This window comes from Convolutriloba macropyga, chromosome 5 (genome assembly GCF_964194025.1).
Source record: "Convolutriloba macropyga chromosome 5, txConMacr16.3, whole genome shotgun sequence".
Taxonomy (NCBI): domain Eukaryota; kingdom Metazoa; phylum Xenacoelomorpha; order Acoela; family Convolutidae; genus Convolutriloba; species Convolutriloba macropyga.
In genome coordinates this window covers 1481806-1502368 of record NC_134472.1, presented here as the reverse complement: position 1 = coordinate 1502368, position 20563 = coordinate 1481806, and the positions used below count along the sequence as shown (strand labels likewise).

At 35.3% G+C, this 20563-nt stretch overlaps 1 protein-coding gene across 1 annotated transcript in view; it reads left to right on the top strand.

Moving 5' to 3' along the window:
- Positions 1-20501, top strand: part of LOC142339029 (uncharacterized) — a 75635-nt gene extending 55134 nt beyond the window's left edge. The window contains exons 8-11 of the mRNA XM_075388652.1: positions 10045-10249; positions 17910-18149; positions 18869-19753; positions 20297-20501. Of these exons, the coding sequence (XP_075244767.1) occupies positions 10045-10249; positions 17910-18149; positions 18869-19753; positions 20297-20306 (1340 nt within the window). The 3' untranslated portion in view covers positions 20307-20501. The remainder of the gene's footprint in view (positions 1-10044; positions 10250-17909; positions 18150-18868; positions 19754-20296) is intronic.
- The last annotated feature ends 62 nt before the right edge of the window (positions 20502-20563 follow it).

Genomic DNA, 20563 nt, shown 5'->3' with positions numbered 1-20563 from the left:
AAAAGTTAAAGGACGAAAAGAACGCGGACGAAACGGCGCATAAACAAGCGACAAAATATAGGAGTTCGATAAATGTTTCTGTTGGCCGGAGGTTGTGAAAATTTTCACAACTTATTGTGTTTATTGAAATTCACTCAATTTACGAACCTTCTTGTTGAAAAAAAATGATTTTTGACAAATTTGTCAAAATTTTATGCTTTTGTCCAATTTTTTCTCTATTTTTGGTCAATTTATTTGCAATTTTTTCAATACGGACGGTAATCCAGTAAACTATACGGTTTTATGCCTGAAAGTACGGTTTATCAATATTCGATATTGATATTCTATGTTATTCTATGTTTAAATGTGTCAGTTGAGGGTTGTTTGCCAATTCAAGCCGAGAACTGAATACTGAGGCTAATCCACCGCGAATCATGCGTTCTGTCATATCCAGTATGTTTCTGTCAGTTAAAGGCTCCAGTTCGGGATTGCACACTTTCAAGCAAGCGCTTCCTGATGGGTTCGATGCAGTGTAAAACTGTGCACAATCGAGACCATATGTGTTGTAACATACTGAACGTAGCTCTTCAAACCAGCAGGCTAGTTGAAGAACATCCTCGGTAAGGTACAGTTCAAGGAATCCCTTCAAGTTTGCGCAGTTGAACTCACTAAACTTTTTTTTCAACTGGTCCAGATCATGTTGTGTTATTTCAACTTTGTTTTCCCTCAGACCTTTTTTCCATTTTTCTAAACTGTGAAGTGTTGCATCGTTGAGCTTGATAAAAGAGTCAACATAAGAATATTGGAAATTTCCTTTTTTTTTCAGCAGCGCTCTTTGATCTTCTGTATATCCACGAAAGAAACTGTCGAGGAGTGAAAATTTGTTTTCGGGAAGTGTTTCAACAAGTTTTTCAAGACTACAGGGCATAAATTTGAAGCTGTCAATGAAACGTAAATTTTCATGGACAATGACTTCACCTCTTTTCCGCTTTCTATTTTCCATGAATATGCCGAAGTTCAACGCAATGAACTTCTCATCGTTTGTGGCTGTGACATCAAATTTTGTAGTTCGCGACGCTGTGTGGATTGACTTGACAATGTGATGCAGGTAGTTCATCATATTGTTCATCATATTGTGTGCAAAGATTGGAGTGTAAAAGATGGTTCTACGTTTTAGGTTACACTCGTTATGAGCATATCCAAAGAACTTTACTGTAGAATGACAGTGGTCCAAGACTTTTTCAGTATCACTTTCAAAAGCAACATCTAGCAGCAAGAGAAGTCTTATTTGAGTGGAGCTGAACCAATGAAATCTGGAAACTTCCTTTTCTGATAATAGAAAAAACGAGCTAGTTATTCCAGTTTCGTTAATAACCCTGTCATACAATCAGGACCAGTGTAAATTTCAAAGTGAACTGGTTCAGGGTTTTCCCGTTCAATAACAATCAGGCAGTAGCTACAAGGTTCATGTTTTTCTATGGCGACAGTTCTGGATATGCTTGGATTATTTTTTGCTGTAGAGATTGGAACTATTAACGACTCCAGATCTAAGTATATTACGAAAGGTGAAAACCATCTTGCTGTGTAGTTTTCAAATTTAAGTTTGTTCTTTGAGGGCTCAGGCATAGTTATTTGAAAAGAAACTTTTTCGAGGCAGGTTGTTTGATGAGTTCTAAGTAACTCTGCTGATGAACAGATATGAAGACAATTCCGGCATAAATGATTTCGATCGCGGTGCTCGTTTCCATTTATTTTGGCGACGAGTGTAAACAAATTTAGGATGAGAACGTAGTGGTATATTTGCCCATCGCTAAGCAGCAGTAAGTCCGACACAAATGGAAACGTTTTACCGCTCGAAACCCGTAATGGTAGCAATTGATTTGAGTTGTACCTGAAATAAAAAACAACCCCTCATTTTCAGAACTTACATGACCTACTTCTTGTTAAGTTTTTCTGCTTTTTTATATTCACAGTTTGGTGATGTCATTGTAATGTGGGTTGTTTTTTCTTTTGTTTTTGTAAAAAAGTTTTTAGTAGATAAATAAATGTCTATTACCTGAATACGTTGACTTGCACTTCGTTCATGTCTTCGAATCTGGGTATGTCCGATAGACTCATTGGCATGTTGAAATCACCCAAAGGTTGTTTAGCACTTGGGTTCTCACTGCTATAAGTCAAAACGTTCGTCCGTTGTCTGAAACATGGCCCAGGATGTTCGATAGTTTCTTTCTTGTATACAAGGTGGTATCCAGCGGTATAGCAGTAAAGAAAGCATTTGTCATCATTTGCGTTGTATATTTAGCAAGTTGGAGTCACGTCTTAAAGGATGCACTTCAGGAAAAGGAATGAAACTTCTACCTCGAACTGGTGCATAGCGAACAAGTTTCCAAGTAACTTTGTCAATTTGCAACAACTGCCAACCATTTCCATAACTGGAGAAAGTAACCAGTTTTGAGACGATTTTTACAAACTGAATTATATGAGTAACAAAAGTAGAAAATACTGATACAAAGCATAAAATTCGAGTTGAAGATTTAAAAAATCTGGAAGCTGAAGAAAAAACTGTAGGCAAAGTTTCTGTAACGTTGGAAAAAATCGTAAGCAGTTTGTAAACACAAAAGTGAGAAATCTGAATTTAAGGAAGAATTATAACAACTTTTGCATAAGATTGATTCAAGCTTTTTAAATGGTGAATTTGTTCAAGTCTGAGCAAAACTTTATTGTCAGCGGTGGGGTGTGTGTTGGTATATGTCTGCTTTAACTTGCTAGATACCAAATGTTTTGAGGAAATAACTAATAACCTTGTGGTATTTTAAATATAGGCACTTACAATTCAGAGGGTTAATTTATTTCACTCAATACTATATGCTGGGAATGTCAAACACACCTAGTGACCCCACTGATAGCAAGGGTTTAGATTTACAAAACGATGTCAAAGTTTATCAGAGTTTCAGTTTGATCCTTTCCATTTATATTTCGTTTCCTATGGTATCTGAGCAAACTTTTGCTATACTGTTCAAAATTCTAAGTATTGATAGTAACTGAAAAATGTCCAAATTGAAAGATTTAAACGCCACATATGGTTTGCCTAGTTATGGAGACTTGGTTTAGAGAAAATTTGTCCACAGAATAAGCTGGAAATTAATTCTATTACTCCTCTACTTCTCACAGTAGTGATAAACAAGAATGGCTTACACTTTCTCCGCTCACCATGTCAACATAGTTTCAGAACATTCCCCACCCCCTTCAGTTGGAGACTAAGTTGAAAAGGAAAAACAAACCAATTTTCAGATTTTAATAAAAGAAGCAATTTTTAATTGAAATATTGACAAAATCAAGATTACATGTAAAAATCAAAAATTTATTAAGGAAAAATTTTTTCTTTGGATTTTAAAAAAGTTGTTTTTTGCAATCTGTTTTTGATATAGGGTACAAAATCAAAAGTCATGTATCCAGTTTTTGAGTTAACAGCAGAAATATCATGAAATTTTGGTTTTTTTTAATTTTTTCAGAAAAAAATTGAGAATTCTTGAAACATATATAAAGAATACTTCTTTTTCCCGTCGAATCCTACCATTCTGTTAAACGGCTTTCAAATTACGCTTGAAAAATTGAGAACATTAGTTTTAAAAAATCAAAAAATTTTGTAAAAATAGGAATACATGTAAAAATTTGGAAAGTGAAAATTTTATTAAGAAACACAATTCTGTTGAATCCTAAAAAAGCTTATTCGTGCTTGCCGCATATACTTCCTTCAATTCAGGCTAAAGAATCAGAAATCGTTAATCAGGTTTCAGAGTTTACGACAAAAATCTGCTCAAATTTTTTTTGGAATTTTAAAAAAAATTTTGATAACTTAAAAATGTTTTAGCGATGCCTTCGTTTTTTTAAAATTTTTGAAATTTTTTGCTGGTATAAGAAATTTTTTTGCAAGAGGTAGAACGATTTTTTCAATACCACTAGCTAAAGCTCCAAAGCCGCTACATCTCTGCCTATAATGCAATGAGGCAATGCAGGCAAAATAAGGCAATGCAGATGCTTGATTGGTGTAGTAAGATTCCATTGCTTTCACTCAACAAATTTTTTGAACTGTAACGTCAGAATAACTTGACTTCACCGGTCCCTGAAAAGGGGACTAATTGACCTGTTTCGGCGCGTAGTTCTATAGAAATTGACGGAATCGTATTTGAAAGAAGTTTGTAGTCCAAATGCGAAAAAACTATTCTGTGTGTTTGTTCAAGCTCGCAGACACTACCGTTTTTCAACCGTTGTTTTGAATCAATGACTTAAAGGTGCTTTTGCATCGCCAACGTATTGATACTCAATAATGTTTGTATAAATATATATCAAATGTTTCCTGGCGCAAAGATAAGCTGGAAAGTTCCCCATAAAAGCCTTGGTATCATCTTTTTTCATCAGTTTGTTTGCAATTGTGTCCATAACCAAGGTGTGTTCCTCGTCCAGCAGGGGCGCCCTTGAAACCAATAATGATTGGAATTTCATCTCTCGGAAACGTAATTCCCTCCTATTTTCCAAAGACAATTTCAAATGTACCGGAACTTTTAATTTCTTTGAATGAAAAATTTGGTAAACCAAAAGTTTAATGGTAGCTTACAACTGGCACTGTATCGAAATTTCCTGGCATGAAAGCTAATTGCTCACCGTTGTATGGACGTGATATGACATTGGCTCCAGAGCTATTTCGTTGGTGATCTTCTAAACACTTAAATTGTAAGAAGTTAGGACCCCGTTTGTGATGTGTTCTATTTTAGTTGGAAAAATAATTTCACTCAAAGCTACTCTCCAGTCTCCCGACAGTTGTATTTCATCATTAAAAAGATTTCTGAATGAAGCCAATGTGTTTTGATCGAAGATCTCCATCGAAGCGGAGGATATTACATGTACCGTAAATTCGTCTTCAAAACTTTTACTTGCCATTTTGCAACGGAGATTCTCGTACTAATTGGAGTTTGGGTTGATAGAATTTACCCTGAATAATTTCCTTATCGATATCAATAAGAAAGTACGTTGGAGGGTTCAATGTTCGGATGGACGAAATTTCAAAAATCTCGTCTGTAAAAGACTTTTTGTAACCCTTTCCAAACGTCTCTTCTTTTTTCAGTATTCGTACAAGATCACCAACAAAAAATTTTGGTTTTTGAGAAAATGTTGTATTCGCAATCAACAATACAAGCCGCGGTACTTGTTTTTTTGTGACTTTGTTTGGAGCAAGTTTGATTGTTCGATTAACTCTAGAATTGATAGTTTTAACAAATGAATCAAGTTTATCTAGATATGAATAGGTCCATTTTTCTTCTAAGTATCAGTATATTATATTCTTGAGGGAACGTATATTTATTTCAGCAAAAGCGGACTTTTTCTCACTGAACGTACTGTTTAATTGAATTCCGCGTTTGTTCCAAAAGTCTTTGAAAGCACCGAGGAACTCCGTGCCATCATCGACCCAAACTTTTTTAGGTTGCTTATTTTTGATCATCTTTTTGAAAGCCTCTGCAGTTTTTGTAGCATATTTTGTTTTTAGTGGTTCAACCCTGAGATATCTTGAGAGACAGTCAACTGCGACAAGAAGGTATTTTACACCACAGTTGTACTTCGCAGGTTTATCAACAAATGCTAGATCTACGGACCAGATCTCATTTAGGTTGTTAACAATTACTTAAAGACTTGGAAATCTGAGGCGATGTGAGCCATATTTGATGAAGGATGGTTGTTTTTCTTGGTTGTTTTTGTTGCTGCTGCTGTTTTTTGTTTTCGAGTTGGTTTCCAGATACATTTTTACTTTTTTTCATTGATAATTTACTCAAATTTTGCAGTCTTTATGCGTTTCCAAATGACGCAGGTCTTTTTTAAATAGAGGTTGTCAAGTTTCTTCACATCATCTATGAAAAGCCCAGTCTTTTCTAATCGTGTCTTCGTCTGTCTTCTTTTTGCTCTCATCGATTTTTGGTTTTGCGTTTTTTTTTCTTTTCAGATCTTCTTGGTTGTTTTTGTTGCTGCTGCTGTTTTTTGTTTTCGAGTCGGTTGCTCCTCCTCTTCTTCGCTGTAAAATTCACCGAGAACTTTTTTTTGCATGAGTATTGTAAACCAAATGGGCTGCTATATCAAGTTCAGTCAATATTTTAGAATACTTTTGCACGTCAATTTTTTTGGTAGGTTGTTGTAAATTGTTTGAAAAATTTGTCACCTTCACTCCTTGAGGTTCATCTTCAAAATGGAGGACGTTATTCTCTTCACTAATAGAAACAGTATCGGAATCAAATATTTTTTTCAGGATAATTGCAGCTCTTTTTGTTTTATTTTCATCCATTATTTTTAGTTTAGCATTATTGAGTCAAACGCTGAATCCTTCCGTTTTTTCACTACGGGTTCGATTTCACTGTCATCACTAACAAATAATCCTGACTTTACGTCATCTAGATCACTTGTTCCATCACGGGTACTCTTTGTTCTCTTAATCAATCTATCAGTGCTTGTGTCAGCATCTTTTAATTTTTTTTCACTGCTTAGCTCAAAATTTGAATTAGATCTATGTGGGAATGATAACTGAGTGGCTTTTTGTTGATATATTGGATTATCAAAAATTTCCTCCTTGGTTGATTTTTTGATATGATCATTCTCTTGGGGATGAAAACAAATTCTTCAGTATGCATTGTTTGACTTTCAAGTAAAGAGAGCACGAGAATCCTATTGCCTTGATAAGTTCTGATTTTCTCGCCAAAATATACCGCTTTTTCTTCACACTTGTTTCCTTAGATAATAACTGCTGAAGTGAGTCCTCTTGATTTTTAAGTAACTGCGATTTGACTGGAACATTGCCATTGATTAAATTGAGCAAACACTCACATAGAAAGTTAATAAAACTATTTGGTGCTTCTTAGAGGAACTCTCAGACAGCTCGAGCATTTGCTTTAGCATACATAACTCTTTCTCTCTAATCTGCCAAGTTAGTTACAACTGCTTTGGAGGAAGGTAGATAAAAAATTGTTGGACCTGGTTGTACAATATTTGAACAATAACGCAAAGACTCTGAAGTTTTTGGATCCAAGTCGATGAGTAAGTGTCCAAAGGTTAATTTTGTTGCTAATTCGTAGCTCTTTTAAAAAAAATTGTGTTGTTAAACTGTTTGCCAATATAGGTAAACTGCTGTATGTCTCTAGGTGATTTGAACAAAATGATGTGGGTAGTGTTCAGATTAATTGTTCTTGACCATTTACTCTGTTGGAATAAGTTATGCTTAACGTAAATGACGCTAATATTTCCATGACGTCCAGCAGTTGCAACTTTAGAGAACTCTTCGTCATTGAAAGTAACATTTGGAAGATGAGCTCAGTTTTACCACAGCGTGACGGCCCACAAACAGCCATGAATAGTCTATCGCTTGTTGAAATTATTTTGTTCATAGCTTCGGATTAGGAAGCGCGTAGCCAACTGTGCATGAAAGCAGTGAAAACCAAAATGTTGATTCTTCAAAATCAAGATGAAAAAACACAAGTTTGATCAAAGACACGCCAATAAGAAACAGTATTATTATGATTTGAGTAAAATACACTACTTCTGATCGTGGTAGTCTAGAGTTACATAATTGCCAGGACCGTCTCTCTTGATTTTCTTCATTGAAAACTAAGTCATTCAAACTCACTCCACCAGCGGAATCTATCTCATCTTCTTTATTACTCATTTGAAAAGAAGTTTTCGTAAAAAATGAATTTATTTTTTTCAAATTTACTGTTAGCTCATTATTTTGTTTGTCACTCTCTCAATCATAAAAAAGTCATAAAAAATCATAAAAGTAGTATATCTAGAGTCTGTTTCGTCCTTTTTGTATGTAACTTTGTGGTTTGCCTGCATGCCACCACCAATCGCATAGTAGACAGTTGACTCCACATTGCCTTTGCTGACTACTTCTTTGATTTCATCAGGGAGACTTTCGTCGTCCAGGCTCACTTGAACTGGGGTTGGCGATTTGTGCATAGGTAAAGGGGTTAGTTTGTCTTTTCATTTTCTCTTGTACAGACATGGTACATTTGCAAGTATTCAAGCAATGACAGCTTTTTTTTCAGAGTCTCAATCTCAGCTAGGTTGCAAAGAATTTTTTGTTTCCTCAGAATAGATTGCCCCCGTGATTCTATTTTTTCCTCTCTGACCAAAGATAGAGTTATTTGATATCATTCGTTATGCAACTGCATACTGTGAAACTTGGAGATAAATTCACTTGAAGAACTGAAGGAGCTACCTTCTACACTCGACGGTTCTTTGGCTGGCAATGTTAGCCAATAGAACTATAACTGTGCTTTTCTTTTAGCGCAATGTCTTTTCTTTTGTTTCTCAGGCAATTAAAGAGAGTGTAGAGCACAATGAAAATGTTTAATTGAGGTAACAATTTCCTCAACCTTAGGGCATAAAAGGGTATCCAAATCTATCACTTCTTCCTGTAAAAGTGTTTGCAGTTATTCTGTTTTCTCTTTCCCTTTAGCATAAAACTTTCCTGAAACAAATCGAAGTTTAATTGCAATAAAAATAGCAATAAAAATAATTAATTGCAAATGAGATAGAAACCAGTAAGGATAATTGCCACTATTCCTCAACAAACCGTGCAAAAACTTGCTTACGCACTGATAAGATTTTCTCTTACTAGCGGATAGTGAGTTGTATGAAACTGGTGGTAGGAATAAGATTGTTTCTGAATAGTTGTTTGAGCAAATCGATAACTCCTTCATTATAAAACCGGATTTTTTTATGGCGAAAACCTTCAAAATCTAAAACGACAACTTCAGGAGTCAACATTCCAGCCAATTAAACAAGTTCCGTTTAAACGTTTTCACGAACGGACAAAACAGTAAGCCTGTCATGTGACCAATATAAGCGTTTGTGATTGGACAAGGTAAAACGTATGAATATCCAGGGCCTTTCCGACTATGCTCTGCAATTAACCCTGAAGCGTCATGAAGTATTGCATGTAATCGAAGGATTTCATAAGATTTAAGGTAAGTGTCTTACGAGGAGTTGTCTATACCAATAAGGCCACCATATGGTCTCAACTTGAGAACTATTTCCAAGTTAATGTCTGGGTCCAGATAAAGACATGCTGCCAAAAAGTATACAAACCGTTCACTATAATCCGGATAGTCAACTTTAATTTGTTCATAAATTTCATGAATGTTCATCAAATCTATGGTGGCAATTGTTGTCATGCTGATTCTCAAACAGAGAAATAAATGAAAAAAAGTTGCTTTTTTGTGTATGAAAATATTCAAGTTAACAAATTGACTTTTCAAGAAAATTTTTCTGTCTTTTATAGTAGATACTTCATCTGAAAAAATTTTCAAGTGAACAAAAAATCACTTTTGAGTGCTCTGTCATAGCGCAAAATCCTTTTCAGACCATTTTAATACTTCAAAAAACTTTGAAACTTTTTCGAAAAAATTTTTGAAATTTTTGTGTTTCGACCCCCATACAGCATAGGTGAAAAAAAGTGAAGTCAACAAAAAATAACTTATGAGTGCTCTTTCATAGCGCAAAATCCATTTCAGACCGTTTTAGGACTTTGAAAAACTTTTTGAAATTTTGAAAGTTTTAGGCTTCTAGTGTCTTATATTGGATTTTTTATGTTTTCACCAAAAACATTTAGTGAGAGTCTAAAACTTAGGTAACACCTAATTATATATACAGCGAACATTGCAACAGCGGAAATCTGCCATTTGTTTGTTGGGGCGGGGGTTCGGTCCCCACCCCCTACAAGACTTTTTACCACCGAAAACCTGATTTTCCCTTTGTGAAATAAAGTTTTTTGGATAAGTTTCGCCAGACTGCTTAACCCAAGAACTTCTCGCAGGCTGGCGAAACTTAGCCAAAAAACTTAATTTCACAAAGAGAAAATCAGTTTTTCGGTGGTAAAAAGTTTGGTAAATACTTTGGCTCCGCGTACATTTTTTTTAAGATGGGCAAAATGTCTCGCTTATAACGAACTATCTTTGAAAAATCACATCTCAGGAAAGATAACATAGCACTTCTAAGGACGGAATGATGATGTCTTGTTCTGTTCAGAGTCAGGTAATGTTCGAGATTGGAAAAGACTGAGCTCCAATCCAGACGATTACTGTTCAGAGAAGAAATCGGCAGAGGCTCTTTCTCTCCTGTATTTGGAAGACTTCTCTTTCAAGAAAGGTGCTAAGGCGAAAAAAGCGGAAACAGATAGCACGTTGGTTGCGAATGGGGCAGTTGATGAGAATCTGTTGAAGGCAATCGAAAGGTGGTTGGAGAAATTGATTTATCGTTGTTCCCAATGGCTATTTCTCATAACTCTCCCCTTTTGCTTATTGTTCTATCAATAGCCGTCCTCAGCCTCTCAACGGCTATTATTTAGGCGCTCATTTTTTTTACTACACGAAGAGGAGTTACGGTGTTCAGTGGAGCGTCTTTTTATCAATAAAATGAATTGTATTTAAAACAGGCCGAAAATGTCAATGCTGCGCGTAAAAATTAAGTGTTTAGGTCAAACAACTGAACGAATAGGATAGAGCGAATTTCTGATTATAACTCTCAATTTTTGAGAGAGAGAGAGAGAGAAAAATAGTTGTAACTTTTTTCTGGTCTTTTACGGCCTTTTCGCAGCAGTTTTGTTTAAGTTTTAAGCTAACTTTTTCAACTATCGTGGTTTTTCGAAACCGTAGTAACGAGTAATTGTACTTTTGAGAGGATTATTCACTATCGCAAATAAGACTTTTAGATGCAATCTTGAGCTATTTTGTGATGTCCCCATTTTTCTGACGCTTTTACAGTGATTTTCGTATTCTTAATTTCCTACTGTCTCGGGTTATTTTTTCCTTTTATTTCTTCCAAATCTACCCTTAGTTGTTTTGCTGCTATCTTTTTTGCTTCGATCTCGACTTTGCTACAGCCGGTCATGTAGTGATTATTTTAATTCAGCTTTTTGTTCAATCATAGAAGCCCGCATCTGCTCGGCTAATTATTACAGCGGACATTTTTCGGAAACAGTTTGAATTGTATTGGGCACAGTCTTTTTTTAAGATCGGTACAAACATTTTGATTGTTCTTGATGTTAAATTGGAGTGATTTTGTTCACGCTAAAACAATAATAGAAGTCAAATAGCGAGTGATGTTAAGCCGTGAAATGTTTTCTTTCTGCTTTGAAGTTGAGTGAGAAATTGCTTTTTGGAACAAAAGGTTGCTTTCTTGGTAAGGGTTTGTTTATCACAAAAGGTTATTTGACTTGATTTTTGTTCTTTTTTGTTTTCAATTTTTTGATTGGATGTTTCTTAAATAGTTTTTCAGGCCCATTTCTAGCCATTTTTAGGTTTGGTTTTCTGTTCAGTCTATGAAAATTGTTTGAACTTGTCCTGCTTTCTTTTTAATTGCACTCGGATGAAGTTTGAAGTAATTATTGTACACAAGTGTGTTTTTATGCAAAATTTTTGCTCAGCAGTTTTCTTCTGGAACATTCTTTAGATTTCACTTTCCTCGCTTTTTGACTTTATGATTTTATTGTGATTATAATCGATTGTATTCAGAAATTGAATCTGTTGCTAAAATGAAACGGATTGTGAGAGAGTAACGTACATAGCCTATATAGCCTTGTGGATAATGTCCTAGACAAGCATCGGAGAGGTCACGGGTTTGAGCCCCTACATAGACAGAACTTCTTACTCTTTCTTTCCGATTTTCTCCGAGTGATCTCAATTGCGAGCATTCACAAATTATCGAGCATTCACCGAATGAATTCTCGCCATTCAAAGCGAACATTCACCGAGAGAGCGAACTTGTGATTAAATCTCTCGTTTTTTAAGAAAGAGAGAAAAACAGGTGTAACTTTTTTCTGGTCTTTTACGGCATTTTCGCAGCAGTATTGTTTGTTTTAAGCTAACTTTTTCAACTATCGTGGTTTTTCGAAACCGTAGTAACGAGTGATTGTACTTTTGAGAGGATTATTCACTATCGCATATAAGACCTTTAGATGCAATCTTGAGCTATTTTGTGTTGTCCCCATTTTCCTGACGCTTTTAAAGTGACTCTCATATTCCTAATTTCCTACCGTCTCGGGTTATTTTTCCCTTTTATTTCTTCCAAATCCACCCTTAGTTGTTTTGCTGCTATATTTTTTGCCTCGATCTTGACTTTTTTGCTACAGCCGGTCATGTAATGATTATAAGTCAGCTTTTTGTTTAATCATAGCAGCCCGCATCTGCTCGGCTAATTATCACAGCGGCCATTTTTCGGAATTCAAAAACAGTTTGAGTTGAATTGGTCGCAGTCTTTAAGATCTGTACAAACCTTTTGATTGTTCCTGATGTTAAGTTGGAGTGATTTTGGTCATGCTGAAACAATAATAGAAGTCAAAAAGCGAGTGATTTTGCGCCGTCAAATGTTTTCTTTCTGCTTTGAAGTTGAGTGAGAAAATGCTTTTTGGAACAAAAGGTTGCTTTCTTGGCAAGGGTTTGTTTATCAGAAAAGGTTATTTGACTTGATTTTTATTCTTTGTTGTTTTCAATTTTTTGATTGGATGTTTTTTAAATAGTTTTTAAGGCCCATTTCTAGCCATTCTTAGGTTTGGTTTTCTGTTTAGTCTATGAATAATCTTTGAACTTGTCCTGTTTTGTTTTTAATCGCACTCGGATGAAGTTTGAAGTAGTTATTGTACACATGTGTGTTTTTATGCAAAATTGTTGCTCAGCAGTTTTCTTCTAGAACATTCTTTAGATTTCACATTCCTCACTTGACTTTTTGATTTTATTGTGATTTTGATCGATTGCATTCAGAATTTTTATCTGTTGCTGAAATAAAACAAATAGAGTAACGTACATAGCCCTTGTAGCCTTGTGGATAATGTCCTGGACAAGCATCGGAGAGGTCACGGGTTTGAGCCCCTACATAGACAGAACTTCTTACTCTTTCTTTCCGATTTTCGCCGAGTGATCTCAATTGCGAGAATTCACAAATTACATCTCTTGCTAGAATTAAACTGATTGTGTGAGATCATGGTTTAATGGCCGTGTAGCTTACTAGTTATTGTCGAGGACTCATCCGGGATGCCACGGGTTCTGACCCCTCCCTAGTCAGAAGTTTTTGCATCATTGAAGTTTCTCTAAGCTATGTCTCTTTCTAAATTGATTACCTCACCAGTCGTTCGAGAGTAATTAGTCCAAAGTTAGTTGGTTTATGTTTTACTTCGTCGACAGTTCACAGCTTGTTTCCCATTTTGACTGAAATCTGATTGATTTCTCTACGCTTGTATCACTTCTGTCATTCTGCTACAAGTGCTTTTAAGCTGCAGTTTTTAGGCAAATAATATAGAGTCAACAGAGTCAGTATCGAAAACGGAAATGGAAAATAGGAACGTGGTAAACCCCTAAAGCACTTTTTTAGATGCTTGCCTGAACTTTGTTTTCATAAGTCTGAGCGTCCCTCTTATTGATTACTGGCATTGATGGTAGCCCCTGTATCCTCTCATTAAAAAACGTGAGTATTCCCAATTATGAGATGAAATCAGTATAGTTCGAACTTTAAATATTGTTTTCTTACAATATATTCACTTTTTCTATTTTTTCAATCGGGGTTATGATAATCAGTTGCGGCTTTTCCGGCAAGATTTTGATCATACGTGACTTATCTCACTCAATAAAAATGCCTGTTGCACTTTAAAACTTAAGTTTAATTTTAATTAGTCTGATGTCAAAGGAACTTATTTGTGTAATAAATGTCCGTATTAGACTTCTGCGGAGTGAGTTTTGGAAAGCCTTACCAAGTTAGCTCAGATTGTATTTTACTTAGCTTTTTGATTGCATTGCGTCCGTGACTTTGTTTTTATAACACTTATTGTAGCGATTTTCGGTTCCTTCGTGCAAGCAATTTTTTGGCGCTCTTAAGCTACCTCATTCACAAAATTACCTTTTCTCTTTTCTAGCTTTTAATTTTACTTTTGCTTACTTTAAAGTAAGTTTAATTTACTTTTATTGCCCATTCTTTGAGGGCAGCTTTACAAAGTCCAAATAAGATAAGTCCGAATCCATCAAAGTCATTATACATTGTAACAATTAGTAAAGAAACCGATTTGTCCTCAATCAATGTTTTTAATGGTGTCATTCTTTTCATTGGTTTTTTGAGACTCTAGGTCTAAAATACTATCGTTTTCTGGCAATCTGTTGCCGATATTTGTTTTAGTTCACACCTTTTTTAATCAAAGGAAGAGAGAGAGAGCAGCTGATTTGCGTTAAGAACAAATTCTGTTTACAAACATGCTGTGGAGAACTCTTCTCTAATTCAAATGGAAAATACGCAAATGTTGTCTATTTTTATATCTGCGAAGCTGTAAGTTGAGTGAAGCTACGGGGCGGTTTTCGCGTTTTTTTTTTGTTTCGTCGTCTGGCGCTCTTTTTTCGTTTCACATTTCACACACAAAGCTGGAAAGGTCAAGTTTTCTGATTGACTTCTTTCTCTCTCTAACAGCATTTGCGCGCATTTGGTCATTTCTCACTCTCCCAAGTAAACGTTTTAGAATGTTTGCTTCATCAGGTTTTGATCATACGTGACTTACCCCACTCAATAAAAATGGCTTCTGCACTTTAAGTTAAGTTTAGTTTGAATTAGTCTATGGTCAAAGAACATATTTGTGTAATAAAGGTCCGTAATAAAAAGACTTCTGCGGAGTGAGTTTTGCAAAGCCTTACTAACTTACCGCTGATTGTTTTTTACGTAGCTTTTTGAGTGGTTTCTATCTGTTTTATACGGCACGCAAGACAATTTTACGGCTATTTCGGCAATCTGTTGGCTATATTTCTAATACAATTGGTTTTCTATGCGATAAACAGACAATCTGCCTTAAGCTTCCGATGGCAGAAACTGCATAGAAACTAGGAAAACTGCAACCTTGCATTGTATTGGGGCGCTGTCTTTGCAACTAGAAGATGAATTTTGGTGGAGTTTTTCTTTTTATCGATAGTTTTTTGGACCGTATTTATAACGGGATGTAAAGGTCGATGCCGCTTGCGAAAATTAAGTTAATGTTTCTATGTCAAACGGCTAAACGAATTGAAGAGAAAATGAAGAGAGACTGTTTTTTCCTGTTCATGTCGTTTTGAAAGAGAGAGAAAGAGGAAAGTTGGTGTGGAAGTTCTCGCTAGGCGAGGGATTTTTTTGATCATGTGGGCTTTTTCGAATCTGTTTTTTTTGTTTTAATTCCAATTTTTTATTCAAAGCTGTTTGTCTCATCTAAAATAGTAGTTGTTTTGTTTTTGAGCATCTGAAGTGAATATTACACTTTTAGATTGTTTTCAGCTATTTTCACCATTTTGCCTTCTTTTGAGCAGTTTTTGTATTTTTCTTCAATTTTTTCATATCATTTGTGGGTGTTGTAAAGTTGTTTCCAGCATTTTTGGTCTTTTAATGTGATTGATTTCTATTTTGTTGTAGAAAATTGAGTAAATTTAAAATTTCTGTCAATTTTAAGTGTTTTCTATTGATAAGAGCTCTTCTATAGGTGTTGCTACTGTGATGTGACATTTGAAGTCTAGACATGACACTTTCCACTGAAGTAATTCATGATTTTTTCTCTATGTTTTCAAATTTTTGTTTAATTTTTCTTCGACAAATATTGGGCGAGTGACTGATATAACATAAGATAAAATTGAAAATTGTCTTAGAAAGTTGCGTTTTACCATTTTGTTGAGAAGAGAATGTTATTTTTCGATTTCATCTTTCGTCATTTCCTTTCCCTCTCCTCGGTTTTCTCTTTATGAACTCATTTTGTTAGATTGTCTCTCAAATGGTAATCTTTTTTGCAAGCTACTTTAATACAAGGCCCTGGTAGTTTTTTCCAATAGCGTTTTTGGACTCGCAATTAAAAGTAAATTCTTTGAGATGCTATTTCAGTATTTGTCAGTTTTCTCATGTTTTTTCTTATTATCGTGTTGCATAATTATTCAGGATGTTCCTTAAGTCAGTCACAATGGTCAAGTTTCTACTTCAATTCGTTTCCGGAATACTCCCGTCTATATTTCTTCTAAGATCTGACAACACATTTTCATGAGTTCTGATGTCATGAGTTCGGAAGTGGATCGAAAAAATGGTTTTGCAATGTGAATTTTTTTCACTACAACTTCAAAGCAGTGTGAGTAAATGGTGTTTGAACAAATCTTTGCTTTCTCGATTGTGATTTTTTATGACCTATATTTTCAATTTTCTGATCAGATTTTTTACTAAGTTGTTTTCCCAATCCATCTACTATCCTTCCTTAGGTCTTGTCTTTTGTTTAGTCGATGAAATTCTGACCAAGAATTATGTCAGGACTTATGTTTTTTTTACAGTCCAAGAAATGGATTGTTTTGCTCCGCTATCTTCTTCTTTTTGTAATTTGTTTTCACACATTTTCCCATGACTTTTATCTTTCGAAACGCGATAAACTTTTAACGCCCAGTGGGCTTTAAGTTTCAGTAGTGGCCCATAGATAACTGTAGTAGTCCGTAAAGTTCTTAGAGTGCTGCAGCTGTTGGGCAGGCCTTAATTCAAGGGTAATAGGTCTTTTTCAGTAATATTTCTGAGTTTTTTTTGTTTGACATCTCAAATTAACTTTTGTTAAAACTGCTAAAGATTTTTTGCAACGCAGAATTATTTTTTGACCGCTTTGTGAGCTACATTTTTTTTCCCTCCATCATAAACACGCAAAATGATACTAATTCTTTCTTTTTTTTTCACGTTTTACGAAAATATTTGCTGTTTTGGAGTGTTTCCCGCTTCATGGGCCTTGAAATCTTCTCTCAGACTCGCTAGTAGGTTACTGCTTGTTTTTAAGTTCAATGAAATTGTTTTCAAGATTTTAATATCACGAATTTTCGCATTTTTTGAAATTTGTTGTTTTCATGTTTAAAAATTCTTTTTTTCGAGTTTATTGATCATTATGGGCCAATGAAGTTTTTTGAGTGTTGAAATTGGGTTACTGGATCATTTGTGGACAGCACGAAACGGTTCTCAATATATTAATTTCACTTTTAGAAACTTGATATAAATTTTGCGATTTTCGATTTTTTAAAAAAGTGTTTCGTCATTTTCTAAGTATATCGATCTTTAAGGGCCAGTGAAACTTTTTTAGGTCTTGCTGTTAGGTTAATGGACTTAATCGAGAGACAAACAATTGGCTTCAAACATATAAATACTGCGAAAATTTCAATAAAGTTTTGCAGTTTTCTTTTTTTAAGTATTGGGTATATATTTTTCTGTTTTTCTATTTTTAGTGGCCAATAAACCCCTTTAAACCCCTTTCAAGGATTGTGCCTGAGTTGATGAGTATATATAAATGGATCAGATTTGGCTTTGAGGGTACAAACTTCAAGAGTGTCAGTAGTGATTATATTTTTGTTTAGTTTGTTTGATTATTTTAGTTCAGATCACTTCATTCAATTCTTTGTATTGTATTTCATAACTTTTCCCGTTACGTTTTTGATTCGACTCACCTTTTGATTACGTTTTCCTTTTTACAGAAGTCACGATTCTCACGCTTGAGTTCTGAATGATTTCATTTACTGTTTCAACTGAATAGATTTTAATTTCTTTCACACCTTGGATTACGTTATTTAGTGAATACGTTTAAAGTTAGAAGAGCAAAATCAATAGAAAAGGGATAAACCGACAATGTGCGGCCATTAAGTCATAGTGCATCAGTTGATCAAATTTCATTAGTATTAATCTAATTTTAATCTAACTGAACTGAAGTGTTAGAACACTTCGTGACACAGAAAATTTCTGCCAGTTTCTATCTCTTGTTTTTCTGTTTCAATCTCGATAAGCGAGTCAACGGTGGCTATTGTTCTGCAATTTGTCGGCTCTGGTCTAATTCATTAAATTTTCTTTTGAGCACCATGAGCCAGGACACATAGACTCACACAAGCTGTTTTGATTTATAGAAATTGCCCATTACCTCAAGAATCAAAATCGGCTACATCAAAGCTACCGAAGTTAAAGTCGTCCAACAAAAGGTCAAGAGCCTCAGCCGAAGACTCATCACTGTTACCTTCGTTCGGTTCCTCGAATGTGAAGAAGAGGAGAGAGGAGACACAGACATTGTTGAGGCAGCTGAGTGAGTTCGATGATCAGAGCCAGGAGACGCCACAGGCACATGATCAAGGCCCAATAAATGTTATGGGGTATGTGCTAACTCATGTGCTTCATTTTGTCACTTTGAATGTTTTCGAGTAGCGTTGAAGCAGAGCTTCTAATGACAGTCGGAATATTATTCTATATTCTAACTGTCATTAGAATATAGAATGAATACAAGTTCTTTTCAATAATTTTGGTTACTAATGAAGCTCTGCTTCAACGCTTTTTTGCTTAGGTATAGCTTTTTGAATCCAAACAGAAACAAACTGGTCGCAGTGAAAGTTACAATTCTTGTGACTTTGTTAGGGCACGTGGTAATTCTTGATTACATTTCTTATTGAGACCTTGAGAGCTCTTTCATCCTTGAACATAGAAGTATTGATGAAATCGCCCGCTTTGAATTGTTTTCTCTACAAAGGATTGATAATCAGAGGTTCAGAATATCAAAACGGGCGGGAAGAGATGTATCAATAAACTGCTGTGTATAAAATTAGAAAAAAAAAGATTTTTAACCATCAAAATTTAGCGTATTCGCAAAGTATGTATAACTGTTTCTTCCCCGAGACAATTGTGCATCGAGCTTATATGAAAAGCAGACGCTATCTGCCCTCTTGTCATTTTGGAGGAATTTTGACGAGTGTTATCTAACTTCATTGCGCCCACGAGTTTCATGCCCAAATTATTGACTAATTATGGAGTGGTTTGTGCTTTGATATATTACTTCTGTTCACGTCTGAGCCATGTTCATACTTTTGCTGCACTTCAGAGCTTCAACGCTACGCGGAGAGAATAATCCAACTCAGGAATCTAAAAAGACCCAGAGTCCATCACTGGGAGAGGAGAAACCGAAGCTGTCTTTGCTCTGTCTCGACAATATTGTGACGTCACCCCCGCAGAAATTGAACCAATCTCTTCCTTCGAAAAGCCCTTCCTCAGCATCACCTGCTAATAAAATAGTTCACTCTCTTCTATCATATATCAACACCAAGTCAAAAATATCTCCGGGAACCCCGGAACGTATCAAGCAAGAGAGAGAAAACAACAAAACGCGAGATGATGAATATGTTCCGCCCTCTAAGCGTCTTTTTGCCCAATCCAGAACCAAATCGGAGGTTAGCGATAAAGCAACAGTTACTCCGAAAACAACGAAGTCTGTGTCGAATGTGTACAAGCTAGATCAGTTTTTAAACCACGCTCAGCCTGCAAGTAATGATGCTCGCATAAATACCGCTGAGGTAGAAAACAATATTGATCAAGAATACTCAGAATTTTTGCCTAAGGCGGGTGCTTTGAAGAACAATTCATCAACTGATAAGCCCTTTAAATCACCTCTTTGTACCTCGAGCAAAATAGTAAATACTGAAGTTGGCGAAAAACAAACAACATTAATCAACAACAGCAAAGAAGATACCGAGGACATAATTTGTCTAGATGATAGAAACGAAAATGACACTTGGGGCACGAATAAAGCTGAAACCTCTAAACATACAAAATTTCAAATAGGAGAATCACCTGTTAAATGCAAAAAATCCAATGAAGTGGGTCAAAAACTATCATCGAAATTGTCAGCAAACCAAGCTACGTTGCCTTGGTCAACGCAGTCAATAAAATCAACGAAAAGTGGTGTGAAGAGGAAAGTTGTCAAATCAAAGTGAGTTTATCATTTTTGAAATTTTGGTAAAAAATGGGAATTATACTTTAACTCGGAGCCAGTTTAGTGCTGAATACTTTTTAGAAACATTTTCTATTATGTTACTTCTGTTCACATAATAGAAAATGTTTCTAACTGTCTTAACTTTGGTGAATTGCCTTGAGTTTTATGCGAAAAGGACGTGTGGCTGACTTAAGTTGCAAAACGTCTAATCTTTGTTTTCATCTGATGATGGATCATGTCAACTCAAAAACTCTTCGAAAAATTTCAAACCTGTCCGTCAAACCAAAGTTTTCTGAATATGGTAGTTCTTTTTAAGTCAAGTCTATATAACAGTCTACAAATGTTTACGCGGATAACAATTGTATATGAGGCGATAACTGAAATGCATGTTGAACAGACTGCTTAAGAATGTCTTCGTTATTTGCAAATTAGGAAACAAATATGACATTGAATCAAAATCACAAAAAGTAACGGATCCGTTGGGTCCAGCCTATTACAGATACTTTTCAGTTCGGAAGGAGTGTTCTTAACGTATTTCAGGTACTTCTGAAGGCAATTCATCACTTCTGTCCCAGATCAGATCCTAAAAGCAGTCTTCTTTTGCGGTCACAATTTGTGGTGTTGTCTGAGATTAAAAACTTGATTGAGTTCTGTCTTAATATTTTGATATCTTTCTAACTATTTCATACTGACTGAAAGTTTGTTTTTGATTTTCGTTTCAAATATAATTGAATATTTTAAACTATGAATTGTCTGCCAAGGTTTTTCAGTTTGCAAAACAAGGAACTTCAAAATGGTTCTATGGTG